The sequence below is a fragment of the Podarcis erhardii genome, assembly GCF_964252035.2.
Source record: "Podarcis erhardii genome assembly, chromosome: 4".
Lineage (NCBI taxonomy): Eukaryota > Metazoa > Chordata > Lepidosauria > Squamata > Lacertidae > Podarcis > Podarcis erhardii.
In genome coordinates, this window is record NC_138508.1 from 86452453 (window position 1) to 86474760 (window position 22308).

Here is a 22308-nt window from a genome sequence, read left to right on the forward strand (position 1 = left end):
AAAAGTTCATTTCTGAGCGAGCCAGTGCTCAGGTTGTCTGCGGGCAAGCGCAGACTTCCAAGGGCAACGAGAGGAGTTTGCTGGCCTCGGTTGACGCTCGGTTCTCTTCCGATGAGGGTCTGCTCTGCTTTCTAGGCGGCTGAATGGTGCTTTGGAGCCCCCACAAGAACAGCTCAGTCGGCAAAACATCAGACTCTTAATCTTGGGGTTGTGGTTTCGAGCCCCACGTTGGGCAAAAGATTCCTACATTGCAGGGGGATGGCCTAGATGACCATCGGAGTCCCTTCCAACTCTACAATCAATGAGTCTAATGTGGTGCCCTCCAGATGGTGCTGGACTACAATTCCCACCATGTTCGGCCATCAAGCATGCTGGCTGTGGCCGAAGTGAGTTGGAGTCCAGCAATATTTGGAGAGCACCATGCAGTCTAAAGCCAGGCGTGCTTCTTAGAGGCCTGGAGACGTGGTGGGAGAGGTGGCTTGCACTTCTGAAATCTAGGACAGCAGCTCCCAAACTGCTTGAATATTGCTGAGGGGTTTTTTTTTGGATCGCTTAATCGCTTATCCGCCTGTTGTAGCAATTGCAATGTGCCATGCCGGACACTCTCTGAATTATAATTGCATTTTTACTGCTGCTTTCTTTTCTTATAGTGTTTTCTTTTGTTGCATTAGCATTCCAAAGAAATTGAATTGTAATGCAGTAAAATACAGTTTGAGAAATAGAAGCAGCAGCAACAATGCAGTTTAAAACTACATCAATGTGAATATTTAATGTGGACATGTTGCTGAAGAAAGCCTGTGGACCACAGCTTGGGAACCCCTGGTCTTGCAACTTCCTCTCACATAAGTGGCACCTTTAAAAGATTAACAGGTTTACAACTTTCCCAGATTAGAGTCTAATTCAATGGACTCTGGTCCACAACCTCAAAGGCAGAACCACTGTTTCTTATGCAAAGGTTTAGCCCCCAACACTGCTTGTCATTCATCAGTCACTTAAGGCAGTACTGAAAAAGATGGGCCAGTGATCTGGCCCTGATATAAGGCAGCTTCCTATTCCTAAACTCATGTCATCATAATCTATTGTCAGTCTTCAAGGTGTCACAACATTCCTTTTCCTTGTATTTACTTGGCTCTCTGGCAGCTACTCCCAAAGACAGGTTTGCAGTCCTGGTTTTCACCAGAGCTTGGGCACATCAAATTTAAACTCACTCTTGCACTTAGAGGCAACAGCCTATAATGAAATGCAGAAAAGGGTTGAGTCACATCAACATATTTAGGTCACTGGTATTCATGTATTCAGAAGTTCATATGGATACTAAAGAGAGAGCTATTTCTTGTTCCTTTATACTTTCAGTTATGTGAGTTGTTTTTCTAAAAAGATCAACACAAATACTGATTTGGCATGAAAACAGAAGGGTTAAGTAAATAGCCAACTGAAGAAACTGGGGCTGATGAGTTTGTTGTCCGGCTAATGTGCTGGTCTTAAGAAAATTAGTTATTAGTGCATGCAACTGCTACCACCTTTTCCTGGCAGGGCTCCTATGCCCTTAACAGCTGCAAATCAGACTCAGATTAAATGAGTGGCACTTGGTTCAGTCACTGTGTTTCCACAGGGAAGGGGTGGAGAATCAGTTTCATTCCTCATCTTTGCAGCAAGTAGCTTTGTCAATTCTCTTGTTGCTGCTCCTTTAAGAGCAGCTAGGCCTCCTGTAATAAATAGGTGGTGATGTTTAGCCATGAAGCAAAAAGGTAAACCTGATGGTTTATGCATAACAAGACTCTGAGAAAGAGACCAAAGCAACCTAGGTTGTCTTTCTTTCCCTTCTCCCACCCCACCCACAAGTTGACAACCCTAGAGGTGAGTTTAGCTTCAATTGACTCCAAAAAGACATCCCAGTTGTGTCAGTGAAGCCTATTCTGACAATGCATGTGGTTTTAGAAGTGCAACCAAATGTCTCAAGGTGTGTTCTTGTGATACATATTTTTTATTAACTCATATCATTAGTGTTTTAAATACTTTTTAATAATGTTTTTTAAACAGATGCAGTGTGTATTTTAAAAACCAGAATGTATACCTTTATGGTTGTGTGTGTGTGTGTGTGTCCACAGGTGCCCAGAGAGAGAAGTATTTGGACCATGTTACTATTGAGTTATGGCTACAATCTAAATAAAACTTTTAAGGCAGGAAGCTCCACTGAACTTAGAGGGACTTACTACAAGTAAGTCCATGCCAAGGAAAGACCTTTATTAGGCCAACCCAAACACCATGATATCCAAGCTTTTGAGTTCTCCAGAACTCTTAATCAGACTAGATGGTAAACAAAGCACGGTGGGGATCGAAACTTTTGCAATAACATCATGAATCTGCATCTAATCAGAGTCTTAAAGGAGAATGTAGGAGAAGGTAGTAAACATTTAAATCAGGCTCTTTTAGGTACCAGACACCAAGGCTTACTGAGAAGAGGCATGACAAACCTGATCAGCATCTCCTGAGGGTGGAGGATGCCTGCTTTTACCCATGTCTGTCTCCATCCTTAGGTGAAACTGCAACTTCCTTGCTAATTGAAACAGGAATAAAGAGAAACTAGGCAGTCTTAATATTAACAAAGTTAGAAATTAGTTTTTTCTGACCTTGGTAACAGTGAACGCTATGCCATTGCCATTCCCTTTGTAGCTAATTCTATCCATTTGCACAGGAATACTTAAATCCATCCTGAATTTCCTGTATCGGTGCAGTAGCGTTGCACTGATTCATATTGTGCATGTTCAAATATTGACACTTCCATTTGCAAGTGCAGAAAAGGCCATTCACCCCAGAGGCAAACTGTTCATCTGCGATAAAGATGGAAACTGGCAATCAGTGATGTATCTTTCCTTTGTACACAGGAACAAACTTTTGTTTTGTTGTTTTAAGTAGAAGAGGTGATTGGGTGCTTGAAACATTTATTGTACATTTAGGTCCCATTATCTGAAAATCAGAATTTGCCTTATAGGATGCTCAGGAGTTATTAAGCACCATCAGTTCTGCATTATCACTCAAGTGTGTTCCAGCTGTTTGTTTTTATTGGTTTTTGCAACTTCGTGCAAAAGCTGGTTCTTGCATCTATGAAGGGATGTACAGAACTACCTTATCATGGACCAAATGAGATGGAAACAGAATAGCACAGTTTTTCCAATGGGCACAATGCACTGAAGTGGAACCTTAGTCCCACCAAGTCCCACCCTTTTGTTTCCTTCTGTTATGTCTGAAGATTAGTTAACAGTACTGCCAGTTGTTTATGAACTCTGGACCACATGTTAATAGCTGCAATAGCTTTCTCTTATGACCAAGAATATAGCTATGATAGAAATATGCTTATTTCACAAATCAGGATGCTAAAGTACAAATCCTTCTTGTTCTAGAGTCTTATCTTCAAGATAATGAAGTTGGGTACATAGTAGCACAATAAGTGCTGACATTAGTCATGCAAACTTTTAAAAGCCTGAGGGGACATATACTTTAATTTCTTTATTCCCATGATATTTACAATGGGCAAACTTAGCTGGAAGTTGAGAAACTTTAGAAGTGGGTAGCTAACCCACGGCTTTTCAGATGTTGGACTATAACTCCCATCACCCCCAATGAGTATTGGAGCCTAATGCCATCTGGAGTGCCACAGGTTGGCTACCCTGCTTTAGGGGTCTCACTTTCAGGAAGCAAAGAAGTCATTCTGTCACAGGTACATCTTACCTGTACTTAAGTCATTGGAATTCTAGGAGCAAATTCATCACCGCTAACTAATGAAAACCCATTGTTTGATTCCAGCGGTACTTAAGTATAACTGCTACAATTAGTAGGATTAGGGCCAATGCATGGCAAGAGATAGCAATGATAAGAAACTGCACAGTGTCCCATACAAGGCTATACAGTGGTGCCTCGCAAGACGAAAAGAATCTGTTCCGCGAGTCTCTTCGTCTAGCGGTTTTTTCGTCTTGCAAAGCAAGCCCATTGATGGCTTAGCGGCTTAGCGCTATTACTGGCTTTTAGCGGCTTATCGGCTTAGCGGATAAGCGGCTTAGTGGCTTAGAAAAAGGGGGGGGAGGGAAAAAAACCAGCAGGAACTCGCAAGACATTTTCGTCTTGCGAAGCAAGCCCATAGGAAATTCGTTTTGCGAAGCACCTCCAAAACGGAAAACTCTTTCGTCTAGCGAGTTTTCCGTCTTGCGAGGCATTCATTTTGCGGGGCACCACTGTATAATTAATTGTACATATCTCTGAAGCAGCAAGTGTGTAAGGATAAAAAGGGGAGACCATTCCTTGGAGCAGACCACTTGGAATAAAAATAAAAATGGAATAAAAATGTAGCTTTAAAATTCCAGAAGTGAAAAAGTGCTTAGGGTAACCAAATTTGACTATTGCATTCCAAGTAGCCAGTGTGGTGTGGTGGTTAAGAGCGGTGGACTCGTAATCTGGGGAACCGGGTTCGCGTCTCCGCTCTTCCACATGCAGCTGCTGGGTGACCTTGGGCCAGTCACTCTTCTCTGAAGTCTCTCAGCGCCACTCACCTCACAGAGTGTTTGTTGTGGGGGAGGAAGGGAAAGGAGAATGTTAGCCGCTTTGAGACTCCTTCGGGTAGTGATAAAGCGGGATATCAAATCCAAACTCTTCTTCTTCTTCTAAATGTGAAAAGTGCATCATAATCTGTGTGCTGCGTGTCCACACAACTGTCTTCTTTTAATTTAATTTAAAATTTTATTAAATTTTATTTTGTCAAAACACCTTTATTTCCCATCCCCCGGTGGACTAAGAAGATGGGACTAATAGTGGGTCCAACAGTCAAGAAGGGAAGTGAGGGGCATCAACCTGGGAAGGTAGCCCAAAATCAGAAACAACAACATCAACAATGCTGATCAACTGTCACTTATTTAAAATTGTAATCCCTAATATAAACAAACAATTTAAAGGTTCAATGAAAATAGGGAAGGGTGGGACCACTGCAGTTGGAATGAAAGCAGAGAGCATTGCACATATGATGACTACTTACGTTGCATTAGGAGGTCAGGAAGACCAATCAGATCTGTTCTCCAGTCTCTGTAACCCCTGTTTAAAAATGGGATTTTCTTTTATTGACAACCCCAGTAGATTCTACTGGGCACCATTTCAGATATTGAAGTGGAGTTGCAGGGGGGTTAGTCTCAAGCAAATTGGTAAATTCACAAGGCTGATATTTGGTTACGTACAAAATTAAACGGTGGGAATTCAGTCTTGGTTAAGAATTTTGTATGTGTGTGCTTATCCCTCTTAATAAATATTGGAATATGAGCTTGGCATAAATACTTGCACATTTTTTAAGGCAAAGAGATTTTGAGATCTTGATCATGCCTGCTATATCTTTATAATAGTGAGTAAATGTGGAAGCCACAGTGAGTTGGCTGAAGGGAGAGATAGAGAGGATTACTTAGAGTTGATCAGTGGTGGATCGCATTCAAAAGTGAGTGTGCTATTTCTGCTGTGTAGGAATACTACACATGAATCTGCTGTGCACTCCACATATTTTACAAGATTAATGTGCGAATTATGAGCGAATCTACTTATAACAGACCTCTGCATCTTTTAATCTTTTACACCTTTTTATCCTATGATATGGAACCTGTGGTTAGATGGCATTTATGCATTTCATAGGCCCTTAATTTCATATTCAGTCCTTATGTCTCTATACAAAAATGTGGCTAAAATCCAATTTCCTCAACTGCAAATTAAAATAATGTATGTGCTCATTCTACTATTAAATTTATTCAGGCTACTTATTGCTTTTTCTCCACCTGTCTCATTGCAGAGAAAAATACAGGACCTCGCAGCCGTTCGGTAAGTGTTTGTGCTGCACAGTTTAGCAGCTTTAGTTTGGGTGGGTTGTGTATGTGCATGTGTTGCGAGTACACTTGAATTTTGCCTAGAACACGTCTAGAAAGTTTTAAGTAACTTAGGTTCTTTTTTTAAAAAAGCAACTGCTTCCATCGCTATTTCCCATTACTATTTATATGATTTATAAAGCTCCTTGCTCGTCCCTCCAGTACTGCAGGAGTGAGTGGCAAGCACAGATAAGATGCTGTTCTTGGTGATTGCTCCACATATCTGCAGTTCTCTTCAATTAAACATTTGCTGACATTTAAGCACAATGCTCTCCTAGAAGCAACAGAACACATCTTAAAAAACCTTAATGGAATAAGGAAAGGTTGAATGAGCTGGGTATGTTTAACCTGGAAAAAAGGAGACTGAGAGGAGATATGATAGCCATCTTCCAACATCTCAAGGGCTCTCACATGGAAGATGGAGCAAGCTTGTTTTCTCCTGCTCCGGAGGGTATGATTTGAACCAATGGCTTCAAGTTACAAGAAAGGAGATTCTGATTAAACATCAGGAAGAAATTTCTGACAGTGAAAGCTGTTTGACAGTGGAACAGTCTCCCTCGGGAGGTTGTGGACTCTCCTTCACTGGATGTCTCTCAGCAGAAGTTGGGTGGCCATCTGTTAGGGATGCTTTAGCTGAGATTCCTGTATTGCAAGGGGTTGGACTAGATGACCCTTGGGGAACCCTCCCAACACTACAATTCTGTGACTCAAGGATGAGCACAATTTAGTTTTGTTTTACATTTAACTGTTACTTATCTGGAAATGAATGGAAAAGGCTACTTAGAATAGTTACCAGATTTTTTTCAATAAATCCGGTGACACTTAAAAAAAATATATTAAAAAAATATAATTTTTTGGGGAAAAAAGAAAAAAAGTCAACACCACAGATCAAAGTTTGCTTTAAAACTGAGCTTTGGTTAATTTAAAAACAAAACAAAAAAAACCCACCATGCACTGTATCCAGCGGAAGAAACGTGCAGGTGCGTTCGAAAGAATCCAAGCATTCTTCTCCCCCCTCCCACATAAACTCCTCTCCTGCATCCAGTTAGCCTATGGTTACCAGATTTTTTTCAACGAAGCCTGACTCTAGGCTGCTGAGACTGCCGCTGCCACATTTCCCGGGGACATTTAATGAAATCCAGGGACATTCCAGGGATGGAATTTGTCCGGGGACAGATTTGCAAATCCAGGGACTGTCCCCAGGAACCGGGGACATCTGGTAACTCTAACTTAGAGCCAAACAAACAGAGCAGCAACCACAAATCTAAATTGTATTTGTTAGATGAGCATGTCACGATCTTTTCCTACAAAGTTCAGAGCAGCATGTGTAGGTAGTTTGTTACCCATCCAGTTACTCCCCTAGGCCTCTAGGCCAGCCTTGCTCCAGGGGTGAAACTGCACCTCACACTTTCACATCATTTTCTGGGCCCTGCCCACACGTTTTTCATATTAATGGACGAGGAAGGACGCTCTGACAATTCCTGGCAGCCAATACCTGTTCAGCTTATCAGTTAATGTTTAAGCAATGCAATCATTGTCTGATGTACCAGAATTTCTGGAAACATGATTGTATTGATGCAAGCTTGTAACTGCTTTGATGTTTCATGTCTGGCCCAGGCTTACCCATGCAAAGCCTAACACGTACATTGGCACGTGGCCTTAGAAAGTATCATGAAAATTATGGGTGTGGCAAAACAGGGGATCCTCCAGTTGTTTACACAATGTGGCATTTAAATATTTAATTTTTAAAAAGCAGTCACAGTATTTTATAGGTAAAAAAAATGTCTTATATTTTCCCATCAATTAGTATTCTGTAGCTTATCTTTTTTTAAAAAAACACACAACACAAAACAATTACCGAGTCTGTCAAGGGAGGAATTGCATTATTTTTCCAACAAGCAAAATATTTGCTCACAGACTCCAGCAAAAAGTACATTCTCTTACCACAATCTAGCTCTGAGTTGGACACGTTCAGGCATATTGAAATAATTTTTAAAAGGCTTTAGTATACTTAATCAATGGGTTTGATTGTAGTCATTGGTTTATCCAGAATGCCTGACATCAGCCCTACATCTCTGGGCAGCAGCCAATGGGCTGATGCCTGCCGCTCTCCCCACCCCCTGTGTTCCCCTTTAGAAAATTATCTGGGTCTAGGGGCTGCCATATTTATTTCCCACAATGGGCTACAATGTGGGAAATTAACATGGCTGCTCTTGGACTCAGTGGCCTGAGGCTGACCCAAGGTCACCTGGATGAGGTCCACTTAGGTGGGTCCACTCAGACTTGAACTCTACTCTCCCAAGACTCATATGAGGAGCAAGGCCTAAGAAGTGTGTGAGTGAAAGAATCCATATTTTCTGTTTGTTGCAGAAATAGGTGTGGGTTGTGTTGTTGTTGTTTGCTCTCCAGCCAAATCTGTTTCTGTTATGTTGTTCTGCTGTGATATTATGTATTTCAGTCGCCACCTCTCCCATGAAATGTCCTAATTATTCAAGCTAATCTTCTTTTGATTTTCTGTTCCTTCAGCCCGGTTGCTTTGGCTACCCGCTCAGCATCTTCTTCATAGTCATCAATGAATTCTGCGAAAGATTCTCCTACTATGGAATGCGAGGTGATTTTTGCCTTTACTTCTGCTGGATGCTTGTGGCTATAGCGACAGAGTCTTTCTCCCCTCCCTCCTTTCCCTAATTACTCTCCTTGTTTTCTTTCCATAGCTGTACTTGTGCTCTACTTCAAGTATTTTCTCAACTGGAGCGACAATCTTGCTACAGCCATTTACCACACATTTGTTGCCCTCTGCTACCTCACACCTATCCTCGGAGCGCTTGTAGCTGATTCCTGGCTGGGAAAGTTCAAGTGAGTGCAATTTTAGAATACCAGAATAATTCTGCGGAAGACGCATCTGAATTGCGTGAAGAGAGTCAAGCTGTTTCATTTGAAGGGGCACTACTTAAAAGAACTCTGGGCACAGAGGCCTGTGACACTGCTTTATATAAAATGTACACATATTAATTTATATGTATAGATGCCTGTAGGCAAATTAATGGGGTGAGTAGCTGGGGTCCCACCAGCTTTCCAGTGTCAGCAGTTCAAATCTGTGTGACAGGGTGAGCTCCCATTGTTCTGTCCCAGCTTCTGCCAACCTAGCAGTTCGAAAGCATGCTGGGGCAAGTAGATAAATAGGTACCACTGTGGTGGGAAGGTAAACGGTGTTTCTGTGCTCTCTGGCTTCTGTCATGGTGTCCCATTGTGCGAGAAGCAGTTTAGTCATGCTGGCCACATGACCCGGAAAGCTAACTGTAGACAAACGCCAGCTCCCTCGGCCTGAAAAGTGACATGAGCTCCACACCCTATAGTCGCCTTTGACTGGACTTAACTGTCCAGGGGTCCTTTACCTCTTTACCTTTTTACATATGCACACACGTCTGAAAGACATGGGGAAAGGAGCTTTTGCCTAATACTAAGATGAAGTAGAGCTTCTACTTCTCCCTATTAACCTCCAGGCAGATGCTGTGTGCTAATGACAACAGCAAGGCAGGCAGAAATCCACCAAATCTACCTCTCCTTGGGATGGAGACAATGAGATTGAATTTCTGTCTGTTTTGCTTCTATAAAGATATAGGCATTGGCCTGGGCACATCATTCTAAGCTGCCATGCAGATGTGCAGATATGCAGGCTTCCATAGAGGAGATGGCAGCTGCTTTTACTTTTTCCTGGATGTTTTGCTGTTGCACTGAGCGAAGCCATGGCTTGACAGGCTACATACACAGTAATCAATTTCCAGCACAAAAATGTAGCTTTCCTCAAACTTTAAATCATTCATGTTTGCCCTCAACGTGTTGCTTTTAATGTAGGTTGATTCTAGAACCTGCCATTCACAAGGGTCGGTGTGATTACTCAATACACAGTTTGAAAACCCTCCCCTTGATTAGGTCATCCATGTATTTTCCTCTGTTCCCCAAGTGAATGAAACAGGACATGGGGATTGTGATTTTAGTATATGCCGACGCTGCATGTATCTGTTTTCAAAAGGACACACTGGGGCAGTGTAGGTGCAACCTGCTATGAGCTTGTATTTTCAGAGTGAAACCAGTTTCTCAAGAAGCACTTTTCATGGGCAAAAATATTCAATGGAGTTTAGATTGCATTTGTACTGCATAGAAAAAAACCCCAAGTGCTCCATTTCCATTGATTCGATAATGAATGTGTATATGTAGCCTTAGTGTGTTGTCTGAAACCAGACTAGCTATGAGTTCTTTTAACGAGGGTTGGTCTTATGGTTGATGGCTTGTGGTTTATCCAGGGCCACCTAAACCACAAGCTTAGATTCAGACAACACGCCAAACCATAGCTTAGTTTGGTAATATGGCAGAATGACCGAGAAGCAGTAAGGTGGCTGAAACCTTGAGTCCTGAAGGCTGCATGCCAATGCTAAGACATAGTTTGGATTAGCATGACATGCAAACTAGGCCAATGAGTATTTTTTTTAAAAAAGTAAGCTGTAACTTTGTTTTGTTTTCTTTCCTACATGGAAATGAAATTAGTAAGCTTTGAAGTCTTACGAGACTAGTTACTTAGTAGTTAATAGTATTTGTAAAACCTTTTTATAAGTTCCACATTTCAGCTTGCGACTCAGACATGTATCATTGTTGGTTTTGTGCATTTGGGATGTGTCATCCTTTTGTTTTACTTATAAAATGTATTAGTTTATTTTATTTTTTAAAGTGCTATCTATAATCTATCTATATCTATGTATCTTATACAAATAGAAACTGAAGTGCAGATTGCCAAACAATTGTATCGGAGAGAGGATGTGTACAAGAGCTTGTTAACTATTATAATGAGTATCAGGCAGGTTGGCCACAATAATTAAGAAATGTTCAGGTCTCATGTTGCCAGTCCCTGCTCGGTTTTACCCTGTGTGAGTAGGAGCGTGCCTTGAAGTTCCTCTCTACTCAGTTAGACTGGGCGTTCCAGTTTTGTGGGAGAGAGTAGATGCCATGGGTGATACCTGTTGCATGTACAAATTGGACAGCGCCAATTACGTAAGATGCAATACGTTGTAGGTCATGCTGTCATTACTGTAGCATTGAATAACCTACAAATAATAATCAGCACATTTTTCTATCCCTTTTTCCAACATGATGACTCACCTTGGTCAGGAAAAGGGCTGTAGTTCAGTGGTAGAACACGTTGCATGCAGAAGGTCCCAGGTTCAGTTCCTTGCTTCTCCAGGTAGGACTAGGAAACCTGGAGAGGTGATGTCAGTCGGTGTTGTCAAGTCAACACGAAGCTAGATGGACCATAAGGCACATTCCAATCTTCCTGAAATGTTTTCCTGAGGAAAGAAGTTTATCTTCCTGAATATAGTCAATGCTGTGTTTTGCATTTTCTTTTTGAGCTAGCTATATGATAGTACTTTTCCTACCTTCTGCTAAGTATGATTGCTTAGTAAATCCCCAAATGGTTTTCTTTTAATTTAAGAAAATTGCAATGCAGCAAATGCAATCTGAAAGCAGAAAACGGGTTTTGCACAGAGGCCTACTACTCTGGGTGCATAGAAATTTTGAGTTCCAAGGATATGCATAGGCATGATTATTGCAATTTTTATAGCAAACTTAGTGAAACCATAAAGCAGGACCCTAGTGCCCTCCAGATATGGTTGCATTACAACTTCCATCATCCTTGATCATTGGGCAGGCTGACTGGGTCTGATAGGACTTGGAGTCCAAGCACATCTGGAGGGCCACCCCCTGTGTTAAACTGTGGAATTACCCTTAGTTGGAGCTAAACCCCACTGAAATCAACTGGACTTACTTTTGAGCAGATGTTGATAGGACTGAGCAGTTAATCATTCACCGTACTTTACATATTGGGTATATTGTCTTCACATACAGAGCAAAATAGGATACTGAGCATGGAAGTAGTGCAGCAAACAAATGTTGAACGGGCATGGAGTGCTCATGTTCAACAACAACATGCTCACCTCTTTGTTGTCATGCTTCAGTTGTCTAAGCAAAATGCAGCATATTCAAGAAAGATAATGGGATTGTGTCATTAAAAAAATACATCTTTTGTCTGCTTTCTTCATAACAGGACTATTATTTCCTTGTCGATTGTGTACACAATTGGGCAAGCGGTCTTGTCGGTAGGCTCCATCCATGATTTGCTGGATCAAGACGGGGATGGTCGTGTAGATAACGTTGCAATTCCCATGTAAGTTGCAGCAGTTACTTCTGCTCTCCTTGTAAGTGCAAATTGGAATCAAGTGGTTCAATGTACCCACAAATCCTCTGTTTACTGTGGTTTGAACTGTTGCAGCCTTTGTTCCTTTCTTTGCATAACCATATGACTCCTATCACATGGCAAAGTCCAAGGAGCTTTATTTTGCTATCTCATTAAAACTGCAGCTATCCTTTGGAGGAAGTGTTTCAATTATCATATTTTGTTCGTGCCTTGAAAACTGCGTGAGACATGTTGTTTTTGGTGTAGAACTTTTGTAATCTCCGCAATCCTGTCAGATAATCCTGCCACCTGCTTGAAAAATAATTGCATATGCCTGAAAACTTATTGCCAGATACACAACATGGAGATTCAGTTGAAAACTAACTTTAACTTTTGCCCCTTGAGGCACCATAGGTCAGCAGAAGTTCTCTTGTCAGAGTAGAGACATACAAAAGGAGGAAAAACTTGTGCATTCAGCGAATCAGCAACAGCAAACCAGAGAACAGTATAGGTCAGCGGCATTATTAGGTCGTGACTCAAGGAGCTCAGGCATGGAGTCTTCTGTGCTAGGCCCCAGATCTATTGTCTCTCCACCCTATATATCTGTATACTTATGGACAAGTTCAGCATGTTCACATTCACTTCTGTTACATGTGACTGCTTTGCATTTGGATTGCCTACCCAGCATACAACCCAGTTTCTTAAAAGATAATTCTTTGCTTTGTATATTTAAAATAGTTGTAGCATACCCAGGGTCCTTATGGTGAAGGGTGGGTAATAAACTGAAACAACAACTATTAATCTATTTATGCTATTGCAGTGCTTTCTCTATGGTTGGTTTGATCCTTATTGCTTTTGGAACTGGAGGAATCAAGCCTTGTGTAGCAGCTTTTGGTGGAGACCAGTTTGAGGATCATCAGGTAAGAAGTTCCAGAGGCGAGGCACTTAATTGGGCGTTATTTTTATTTGGAGTAAGGTCACTAAAAGCTTATTGGCATTTTGTAACATATTTATGGGATGCGGGTGGCACTGTGGGTTAAACCACAGAGCCTAGGACTTGCTGATCAGAAGGTTGGCAGTTCGAATCCCCACAACGGGGTGAGCTCCTGTTGCTCGGTCCCTGCTCCTGCCAACCTAGCAGTTCGAAAGCAGGTAAAAGGGCAAGTAGATCAATAGGTACCGCTCTGGCGGGAAGGTAAACAGTGTTTCCATGTGCTGCTCTGGTTCGCCAGAAGCGGCTTAGTCATGCTGGCCACATGACCCGGAAGCTGTCTGCGGACAAACACGGGCTCCCTCGGCCAATAAAGCGAGATGAGCGCTGCAATCCCAGAGTCGGCCATGACTGGACCTAATGGTCAGGGGTCCCCTTACCTTTACCTTTACCTTTACTAATTTATTTGCAAACATACTGGTTGAGCCACATCAGATCTCCAGAGACAGGCAGCTCCACAAAGGCACTTTCCAGAGCTTGCCTTCTCATTGTTTCATCTAAAACTCATATCTGAAAATGTTTCTACTGGTTTTTTCCACTTACACCTACCTTTTTCCTCTCCATCTCGCTGAAGTATTGCTGTGCAGGAGGAGAAGGAATGAAGATGAGAAATTTTCTCCAACCATTTCCTAACCTAGTTCCCTGTAATTTCTCTAACATAAGACGTGGGCAGTTCTACCAATGGCTATTATGGAGTATCAGTCTGTAGTCATTACGGCTCCATTAACCCTGTCCTGTCCAAATAATAATAAACCACCCAAGTCACAACACTGTATTGAAATGTAGAATATGCTTCTTAAAATCTATCATGGTGGTTTTGCAAAAGCATGTTTTATTTATAGCAGCCCTGCATGTATGCATGGATGTATGCGTGTATACATACACACAAACATACACAGAGACACAAACACACACATGTACAGATGGACATTTGTCTCCTGAGACAGACAATGCCAGCATATATGAGCATATACTGTAAAAACTAAAGCCCACAAAGTCAAGCACTTGGCCATTATTCTCTGACCATTAGCTGAATTAGCAATTACTTTGCACTTTGTGCTTTTCAAGAAATAGGCTTCCAAAAATATATTTTACACTAATGTTCTCCCTTGTATTTCAGGAAAAACAAAGAAATAGGTTCTTCTCTATATTCTACCTGTCCATTAATGCTGGAAGCCTTCTTTCTACTATAATCACACCAATCCTTAGAGGTAAAAATTGCTTTTCTAATTAATGTGTGTGAGAGAGCATATTAACCAACCAACATCAGGGTCAGGGTTCTAAGGGCGTGTCCAGACTGCTACTGCTGTAATTACTTGAATGTAATGTACATCTTTTTTTGGCCAAATTACGTCATGAAAATTAGGGGGGGCGCATTGGATTTCATGGCACCTTTACATTCGCCAGATAATACTTTTTGGGTTTCAAGGTTTTGAAAACTGAGGTGCGCATTAGATTCGATGGCTAGATTAGATTCGCATAAATATGGTATTTTCAGATGGGATTCAATCACATACCACCAAATTCAGGTTGTGCAAGTTCCCTACAAATTTAGACTTTTAGCGATAAGGAAAGTGACGGCACTGGAAAACGTGAGATAACTTGCTTGACACAATGTCATCTAACCTCCCCAAAAAACAAATCAAAGTGAATTCCCAATAAATAGCCCGTGTCGTCTAACCTCCCTAGAAACTTTGTGCAGTGAACAGGTTGTCTGTGAGCAGCCTTAAGAAATGATGGCAAGGAGACTGGGCAAAAGTGTACGCAGAAGTTTCAGTGGTGCCATTTAGTGATGACACAGCAGGAGTTAGGCCATTGTGTTATTGGTAGAATTAATCCTTAGAAGCATCTCTGCCTCTGGCCCATTCACTGAGCTGCATGAACAGAATTCCACTGCTGCTTCAATTCCTTATCTCCACCCCACCACCCAAAAAGACATTTTTGGAGGGTGAAGGGACTGCCTAGCACGTGTGTGGTGCAGCATGGAGATTTGTGAGGTATAAAATGGAGACACACCTCTTTTGTCGGGCGAAGACCTCGTTCCACTTCTGCAGGGTCCTGTTGGATGCAAGCCACCGGCTCCGTGTAGTAAGGAGACCGTCATTAGCAACATTTAAAAGGGTCCATGCATGCCAGAGGTACAGATCTTTTGGCTGGGAAAAAAGAGAATAACTTGCCAGTGTTAGTAGTATCAACATTATGGTTTTGTAAACATAAAGTCATTGTACCAAATGTTCATAAAATACAGGGCTTTCCCCCTCAATGTAATCCTGAATATATGGAGGAACATGCTTTCATACCACACTGAGAATCTCTACTCTCTCCCATACAAATCTGGAATGAGACTCCTCCTGAGAAATATCTATAGTGGTTACTCTGAATATGTGTGAGAAAATAGATAGATAGATAGATAGATAGATAGATAGATAGATAGATAGATAGACAGACAGAGGTCCAGTGGTGCCCTGCAAGACGAATGCCTCGCAAGACGAAAAACTCGCTAGACGAAAGGGTTTTCCGTTTTTCGAGGCGCTTCGCAAGACGAATTTCCCTATGGGCTTGCTTCGCAAGACGAAAATGTCTTGCGAGTTCTTGCGAGTTTTTTCCCTTTCCCCTCCTTTTTCTAAGCCACTAATAGCCGCTAAGCCGCTAATAGCCGCTAAGCCGCTAATAGCGCTAATCCGCTAAACTGCTAATAGCCGTGCTTCGCAAGACGAAAAAAAGCAAGACGAAGAGACTCGCGGAACGAATTAATTTCGTCTTGCGAGGCACCACTGTAGATGGGTAAAATGTAGCCTACACAGGCTTCTGCTCAAGGAAAGAGTCATGATAATATATACTGCTTATTTATTCGATTTAGGGGTGGAATGTGGAATTCACGTCAGACAAAAATGTTACCCTCTCGCATTCGGCGTTCCTGCTATACTAATGGCTGTTGCACTGTGTAAGTCAAATGCTTTTTCGTTTTCCACTTACCTGTCGTATTTGCCTTAACTCTCATTTGCTGCATTTTGTTGCAGTTTGGGTTCCAGAAGGAGCAATTGTGCTCTTTCTTCATTGTTTTTTAACCTTTTTTTTTACCTGCAGGGCCGCAAGGGTAGGATGGACAATGACAGGAATATAATTGCAATGCAATTTAGAAAAAAAGAGGGTTTTTTAAAAGAAAGAAAGAAAAAGAAAAAATGTAGTAGCACTATTAAAATAGAAATATCAGAAATGGGATGCAATCTCTCTGTTGATCATCAGATCAGATTTACTCAGAGTAGACCCACTGAATTTGATGGACATGGCTTATGTCCATTCCAGTGGGTTTATTTTGAGTAGAACTTAGTTGGATAGAACCCATAGGTTTTCTGGTACCCACTTCCTTGTTTCATCTTGCCTGGATCAGCTGTGTATAACCAATGGAAATGCAAGTTGCCTACGTCCATGCAAGCCTTATTTTAGACCCACCTCTGAAATTGGCAGGCTCCCACATCTTTTCCACAGCTAAAGTAAAAGCAACTAGACCACTTTCTCGACAGAAAGGATTAGCAACCCCCTCATCTTCCCATCTGCGTAGGTCTTCCTCATCAGATTGCAGCCTTAGTCTGTAACACGAGGGCTGTTCCTTCAGTGAGGCAGTGCTCAGTAGACTGTAAACTTTTTGTGACTTTTAGAGAGCAAACCCTAACATTACACTAGGTTCTGGAGCAGCACGCCAGGAATCTGCTGTTCTTAAATTAATGCTTGGGAAGCTGTCAGACTTAGTAGGAGGAATGTGGTGTTGACGAAGGAGTGGGTGGGAGAGAGGAGATAAGAACTGGGGTGGCTAAAAATGAAACGTGTGTCGTTGGGAAGGAATATCATGCTATGCTGAACTGAGAGGAGATGGGGAAAGTGTTAGCAAACAAAAACAGCTGTAAAGAAAGTGGAAGGATGACAAGGATAGGACTTTATTTGGAGGGGGGAAAGGGTGTTAGAAGGGTGTGTGGCCAGTCCTACATCCTCAGGGGCACACATTCGCTCTTCACTTCAGCAACCCAGGTAGTGGTGGTTGGTGCCTATTGGTATTGGTTGGGTACAAGGTGGGGAGACCAACAGCAGGTGGCGCTACAGCCAACAAGAAGCAGAGGCAACTAATTACAGTTTTGTCTACATTCTCCTCTCTGCTTAATTCTGCAAGGGCCACATGGAGCTGGAAGCAGTGCCACCCCTTAGACTAGTTGTAAGAAGGCAGGTTGAGGTTAGTGGTTCCACTCACTCTAATGGACCAACCTCCACTGAATCCAGATACTAGTCACAAGGCCTGATGCTTCGTGCTGCCAGTGAAGACCTAAACCTCTGTATTTTGCAATGGTATCTCTTGCTGATGCTTACGGGCAGCTTTTGGTGGAGAAATGAGTTAAATGTCAATGAGGAGGAACTGCTTTGCCACAGCTCCTACCTGAGCTAAGTTGTGAAAGTATGAAACTCTGAACGCTGTGATTTCTGTACTAGATCTTAAAGTGACTTCGTCAGCCGTTATGAAAATTTGATTTACCAGACTGCCTTTTGGCACTTGAGAATTTGTCCCTGTCGAAGTGTTACAGTCGAAACGTTGTTACATTTCTTTCCCTCTACAGTGGTACCTCGGGATGCGAACGGGATCCATTCCGGAGCCCCGTTCGCATCCAGAAGCAAACATAACTAGCGACGTCACGTCTGCGCACAGGCACATTGCTTTTCGCTGCTTCTGCGCATGCGCGTGACGTCATTTTGAGCGTCTGCGCATGCGTGAGTGGTGAAACCCAGAAGTAACGTGCTCCGTTGCTTCTGGGTTGCCGCGGAGCGCAACTCGAACGCACTCAACATGAAGCATATTCAACCCGAGGTATGACTGTATTGTAATTTGCACAGGAATATAAGTTATTGTTTTATTTCCTCAATACATTGTTTTCACCTGGGAAACTTTCCCTAAGATCACAGAAAATAAAGGGCTCCTCCCCCTCCCTGTAACCATCAACATTAGGTCACAATTATTAAAAGGAAGATGAGTTCAAATTGTTTGCATTTAACTATTTTTGATTGTTTATGGGTTTTGTAATACTCTCATGTTCAGTCTGTGTGCATGTATTTTTGTGTGCAGTGCCAGCCCTCACTTTCTCCCTCTCTCTGTTTCTTGCTGTGGTTTCTCTTGATAACCTACACTGTATTTGATGTTTATGGCCTGTGGACCAAATAAACTTAATGTAATGTACATGCACCTCGGATCTCCTTGCATGGCATGGTCTTGCCCTGTCGCAGATTGCTACAACCTCAGCAAATCTTGGTATTCTTTATTTTTCTCTGCAGTTGTGTTCATAGTTGGAAGCACAATGTACAAAAAAGTTCAACCTCAAGGCAACGTAATGGTCCGAGTTGCTAAATGTATTACGGTAAGCAATATACAATTCATGGCTAGCATTTTCAAGGACAACTGTTAAGTGTCACAAAATTAAGTCTCTAATAATTGATTTTTTATTTTATTTCCCCCCCTGAGTTTGATCCTAGAGAGAGAATAGTTTGTTACACTATTAATGCGCTTGTTGAGTGGTCATGCCACTCAAATGCTGTGTATACACCATACTTTTAAAGCACCTTTGAGACACATTTCTCCCCTCGAAGTATTCTAGGCACTGTAGTTTGTTTGCTAAGAACTGTAACTGTGAGGGGTGAAATACAGGGCCCAGAATTAGGTGAGGAAAATAATTTCCTTTAAAGATATGTTGTGCACACAGTCAAACATTAGGATTACATTATAAGTCCCTACATTAATTCTAGATAGATAGATAGATGATAGAAGATAGATAGATGATAGATAGATAGATAGATAGATAGATAGATAGATATAGATAGATTAGATGGATTAACAGAGATTAATTCCTTTAACATAGGAGCCTAGTTTTAGTTTGAATTACTTTTCTAGGTTCTTCCTAAATGCAGCTCTGGAATTGTCAGGAACATCTAGATCAGGGTTTCCCAAGTTTGGGAATTGCAGTCCAAAAAGTTTGGGAATTGCAGTCCAAAAAGTTTGGGAATTGCATTCCCAAAACAGCTGGTGGGTTTCCCAAGTTTGGGAAACCCACCAGTTGTTTTTGGACTGCAATTCCCATCATCCCTGACCACTGGTCCTGTTAATTAGGGATGATGGGAGTTGTAGTCCAAAAACAGCTGGAGGGCCAAGATTCGGAAACCCTGATCTAGATTGTCTGAAACATTGTGGAAAAGTGATTTTTAAAAAGCAAACAGCTGCCAATAGCACCTACGTCTAGACAAATATATAGTACAGATAACAGAGGTTTTGAGGTCTCTGCTGATATAACTCTGTGAAGTACAAAATAATACATTTGCATTTAAAATGCAACAACTTTATTAATAAAGCTACTAAAATAGCTCAAACAGTTTACAGTAAACCCTTTGAAAGGAAGGGGAGGTGGGCAGTGATGACAGTTGCCATATCCTGTTGGCTGTGTTTCTGTCTTTGCTTCATTTTGCATTTCGGTCTGCTGGGAAGCAGTTTCCTCTCCGCAAGAATTTGTGAAAATAATTTTGGGGGTAAACAGCAACATTGTTTAACCAATTGTAAATGGTCTCTTTGCAGTTTTCTATTGGAAACAGATTTAGACATCGCAGCAAGCAATACCCCAAGAGGGAGCACTGGTTGGACTGGGCTAGCGAGAAGTATGATGTAAGTTGTGCTAGTTGTCTGTTCAGAGAGCTTAAAAACCTGGCCCCTTATATGACATATTTGCCTTAACAATGCAAAGTTTAAGGAGATTCCATGACTTCTGGTGTCTTGAACCCTTTGTAAAATCTCTCTGCCTGTCGCTTCCAAGTCCAGTAGATCACACAGGGATTTACAGCTGATTGGAAAGGCAACAGCCATCAAATAAGATCTGAATACACAGAGTTCAGAGCTTGAAATAAGTGCTTGAACTAGTGTCAAATTAAAACAAAGAGGGCTCTGTGCGTAAGCATCACTTAAGACCTTAAACAGTGTAAGGCACCTTTCTATGTCCAGTAAGTCACTAAGCTGATCTAAGGGAAGCAGAAGATCAGAATCAATAAATGCAATTGACACAGTTGTGCCTAATCTGCAATGGAGACCAGGTGTTTATTTACGGATCCAGTCTTTGGCAGATAAAGATACTGCATTGTTTCTGAAACAGAACCAGTTGTCTCCTCCTTGTGCAGCCTAGATTATGTGTGGTCCAAATTGGCCACAATTGGAAATGTGCTTCTTATATTCTGTATCTCAGTTGTGTTATCTCATCAGCCCTATTGTTCTGGCACATTTGGGCTCTGCCTAGGCTGATACTCTACCCTCTGACATAATTTTAAGCCTGGGATTATCTTTCTATGTATTCCAATAATTTTGATCATCAAGAGTTACAGGATGGTCGCTTTGTGATAAGGGGATGGGTCATTCTCCAGATGGACTATTAATAAATCCAGCTTCCACAACTTCCTTTCCTAGCCTTTGAGTTGGTTGCTGGTATTTCTGAAGGGTACTGTTACCTTCTCTAATCTCATTGTAAACCTCATTCTTAAAAAGTTCGTATTTAATTATTATTATGATTTGTTTCACTCCTTTGTTATAGAAACGACTTATTGCCCAGACAAAGATGGTCTTAAGAGTGCTGTTCCTGTATATTCCTCTTCCCATGTTTTGGGCACTTTTTGATCAGCAGGTAACTTTGAAAAGAAAGTTGTTAACAATTTATTCAGGTGTTTAAAAAGCTCCTATCCCCACCCCATCTAAGTCATGATGTATCATTGGATATGCACTGTTTATTTTTTTCAACATTTTGGTTATAATACTTTTCATTATTATTGGTAGGTGTTTTAGCCGGCAGAACAATCTTGCTTGTAAAAAAATTAATTAATTATGTGTCCACTGATGTAACATACGTGATTATGTGTGAGAGAAGGCACAGCAGATTTTTCACCTATGATTGTCCACTTAGAAGTTATTTGCTGAGTGTTATTTTTATTTTCGGTATGCCTATAGGCTGGCAAAAGCTTCTAAAAATTAGTTGTTCTTGCCTTTTGGCATTGTTGATAAAATTACTTATTCGGTTTCTTACCCATAGTTCTTTACAACATGGACACAAGGTGTCCTACTACAGCAAATACTTTTGATATTCTGCAGACACTTACTGTACCCTGAGGATATTTAGTGACAATTGCTTTTTAAAAGAAATTTCTAATGTTTTCTTTCAAAGGGATCACGATGGACATTGCAGGCCACAACAATGGATGGAGATTTTGTAAGTTGTTTCTTAAACTTTCACACCTGCTTGAGCTCTGGGCAGATCTTAGATTGTATGTTTGGATAATAATAATAATAATAGACAGAATTTGGTCTGATCCAGCTGTACATGCATGGATACTCTTGGCTAGATTGGGCAAGGATATTTAAAGTTTCAACTTACAAGTACCTTAAAACTAAGATATACATCTCTCTCTTTTTCTCCAGGGCCCTGTTCAGATTCAGCCAGACCAGATGCAGGTGCTGTAAGCTTTTATATTTATGTTTTCAGCTATTTCAAGCGACCTTTATATAAGCTGTTTGAAAGTTATTAACTTTCTCGTGTTTTTTCCCCTTTCCTCTCAACAGACTGTAAACCCAATCCTCATTGTTATAATGGTCCCAGTTGTAGATGCTGTTGTTTATCCTCTAATTAAGAAATGTCGCATTAATTTCACGTAAGTGAATGTGGTGAAATTCAGCAAGTTGGGCGGCAGTGGGGAAAACATACAGACTAGGTGGGGTTGGTATTTAAAAACATTTTTAATATGACAATTGCTCTCCAAAGTTTAGGCAGAACCGCACAACAAAAAAATTCCTGAAAATTATCTTCAGATGAATTTTGGTCTTACCCTCAGGCAAATGGAAAAAAATGTGGCTTTATTGCTGAGCATCAATAACTAAAACTAGAGCACTTATTCTATGGGCTGTTGCTTCATATGCCAAGGGAAGATTTTGTGATGTCTGAAAGTGGCCGGAATCAGCTTTGAGCCTGCCATCTTCCTTAAGTGCTATAAATAATGTAGTGAAAAAGCTATAAGCAATGTGGCTTTCTGGAGAATTTAGGCTAGTAATTAGTGTTATAGAGACCCTAAAAGCCATGGGGATATTTAATAAGTTCCATCTTTGCAAGTAATTTTTCCATGGACTACTGGAGAATATTTCTAAAATG

At 41.3% G+C, this 22308-nt stretch overlaps 1 protein-coding gene across 1 annotated transcript in view; it reads left to right on the forward strand.

The window, feature by feature from the left end:
• Positions 1-22308, forward strand: part of SLC15A1 (solute carrier family 15 member 1) — a 36269-nt gene that overhangs the window by 1712 nt on the left and 12249 nt on the right. Inside the window, exons 2-14 of the mRNA XM_081858121.1 lie at positions 5816-5844; positions 8415-8499; positions 8603-8744; positions 11986-12105; positions 12935-13034; positions 14226-14316; positions 15966-16049; positions 18419-18501; positions 19707-19793; positions 20707-20796; positions 21331-21375; positions 21585-21617; positions 21726-21814. Coding sequence (XP_081714247.1) covers positions 5816-5844; positions 8415-8499; positions 8603-8744; positions 11986-12105; positions 12935-13034; positions 14226-14316; positions 15966-16049; positions 18419-18501; positions 19707-19793; positions 20707-20796; positions 21331-21375; positions 21585-21617; positions 21726-21814 — 1078 coding nt within the window. The remainder of the gene's footprint in view (positions 1-5815; positions 5845-8414; positions 8500-8602; positions 8745-11985; positions 12106-12934; positions 13035-14225; positions 14317-15965; positions 16050-18418; positions 18502-19706; positions 19794-20706; positions 20797-21330; positions 21376-21584; positions 21618-21725; positions 21815-22308) is intronic.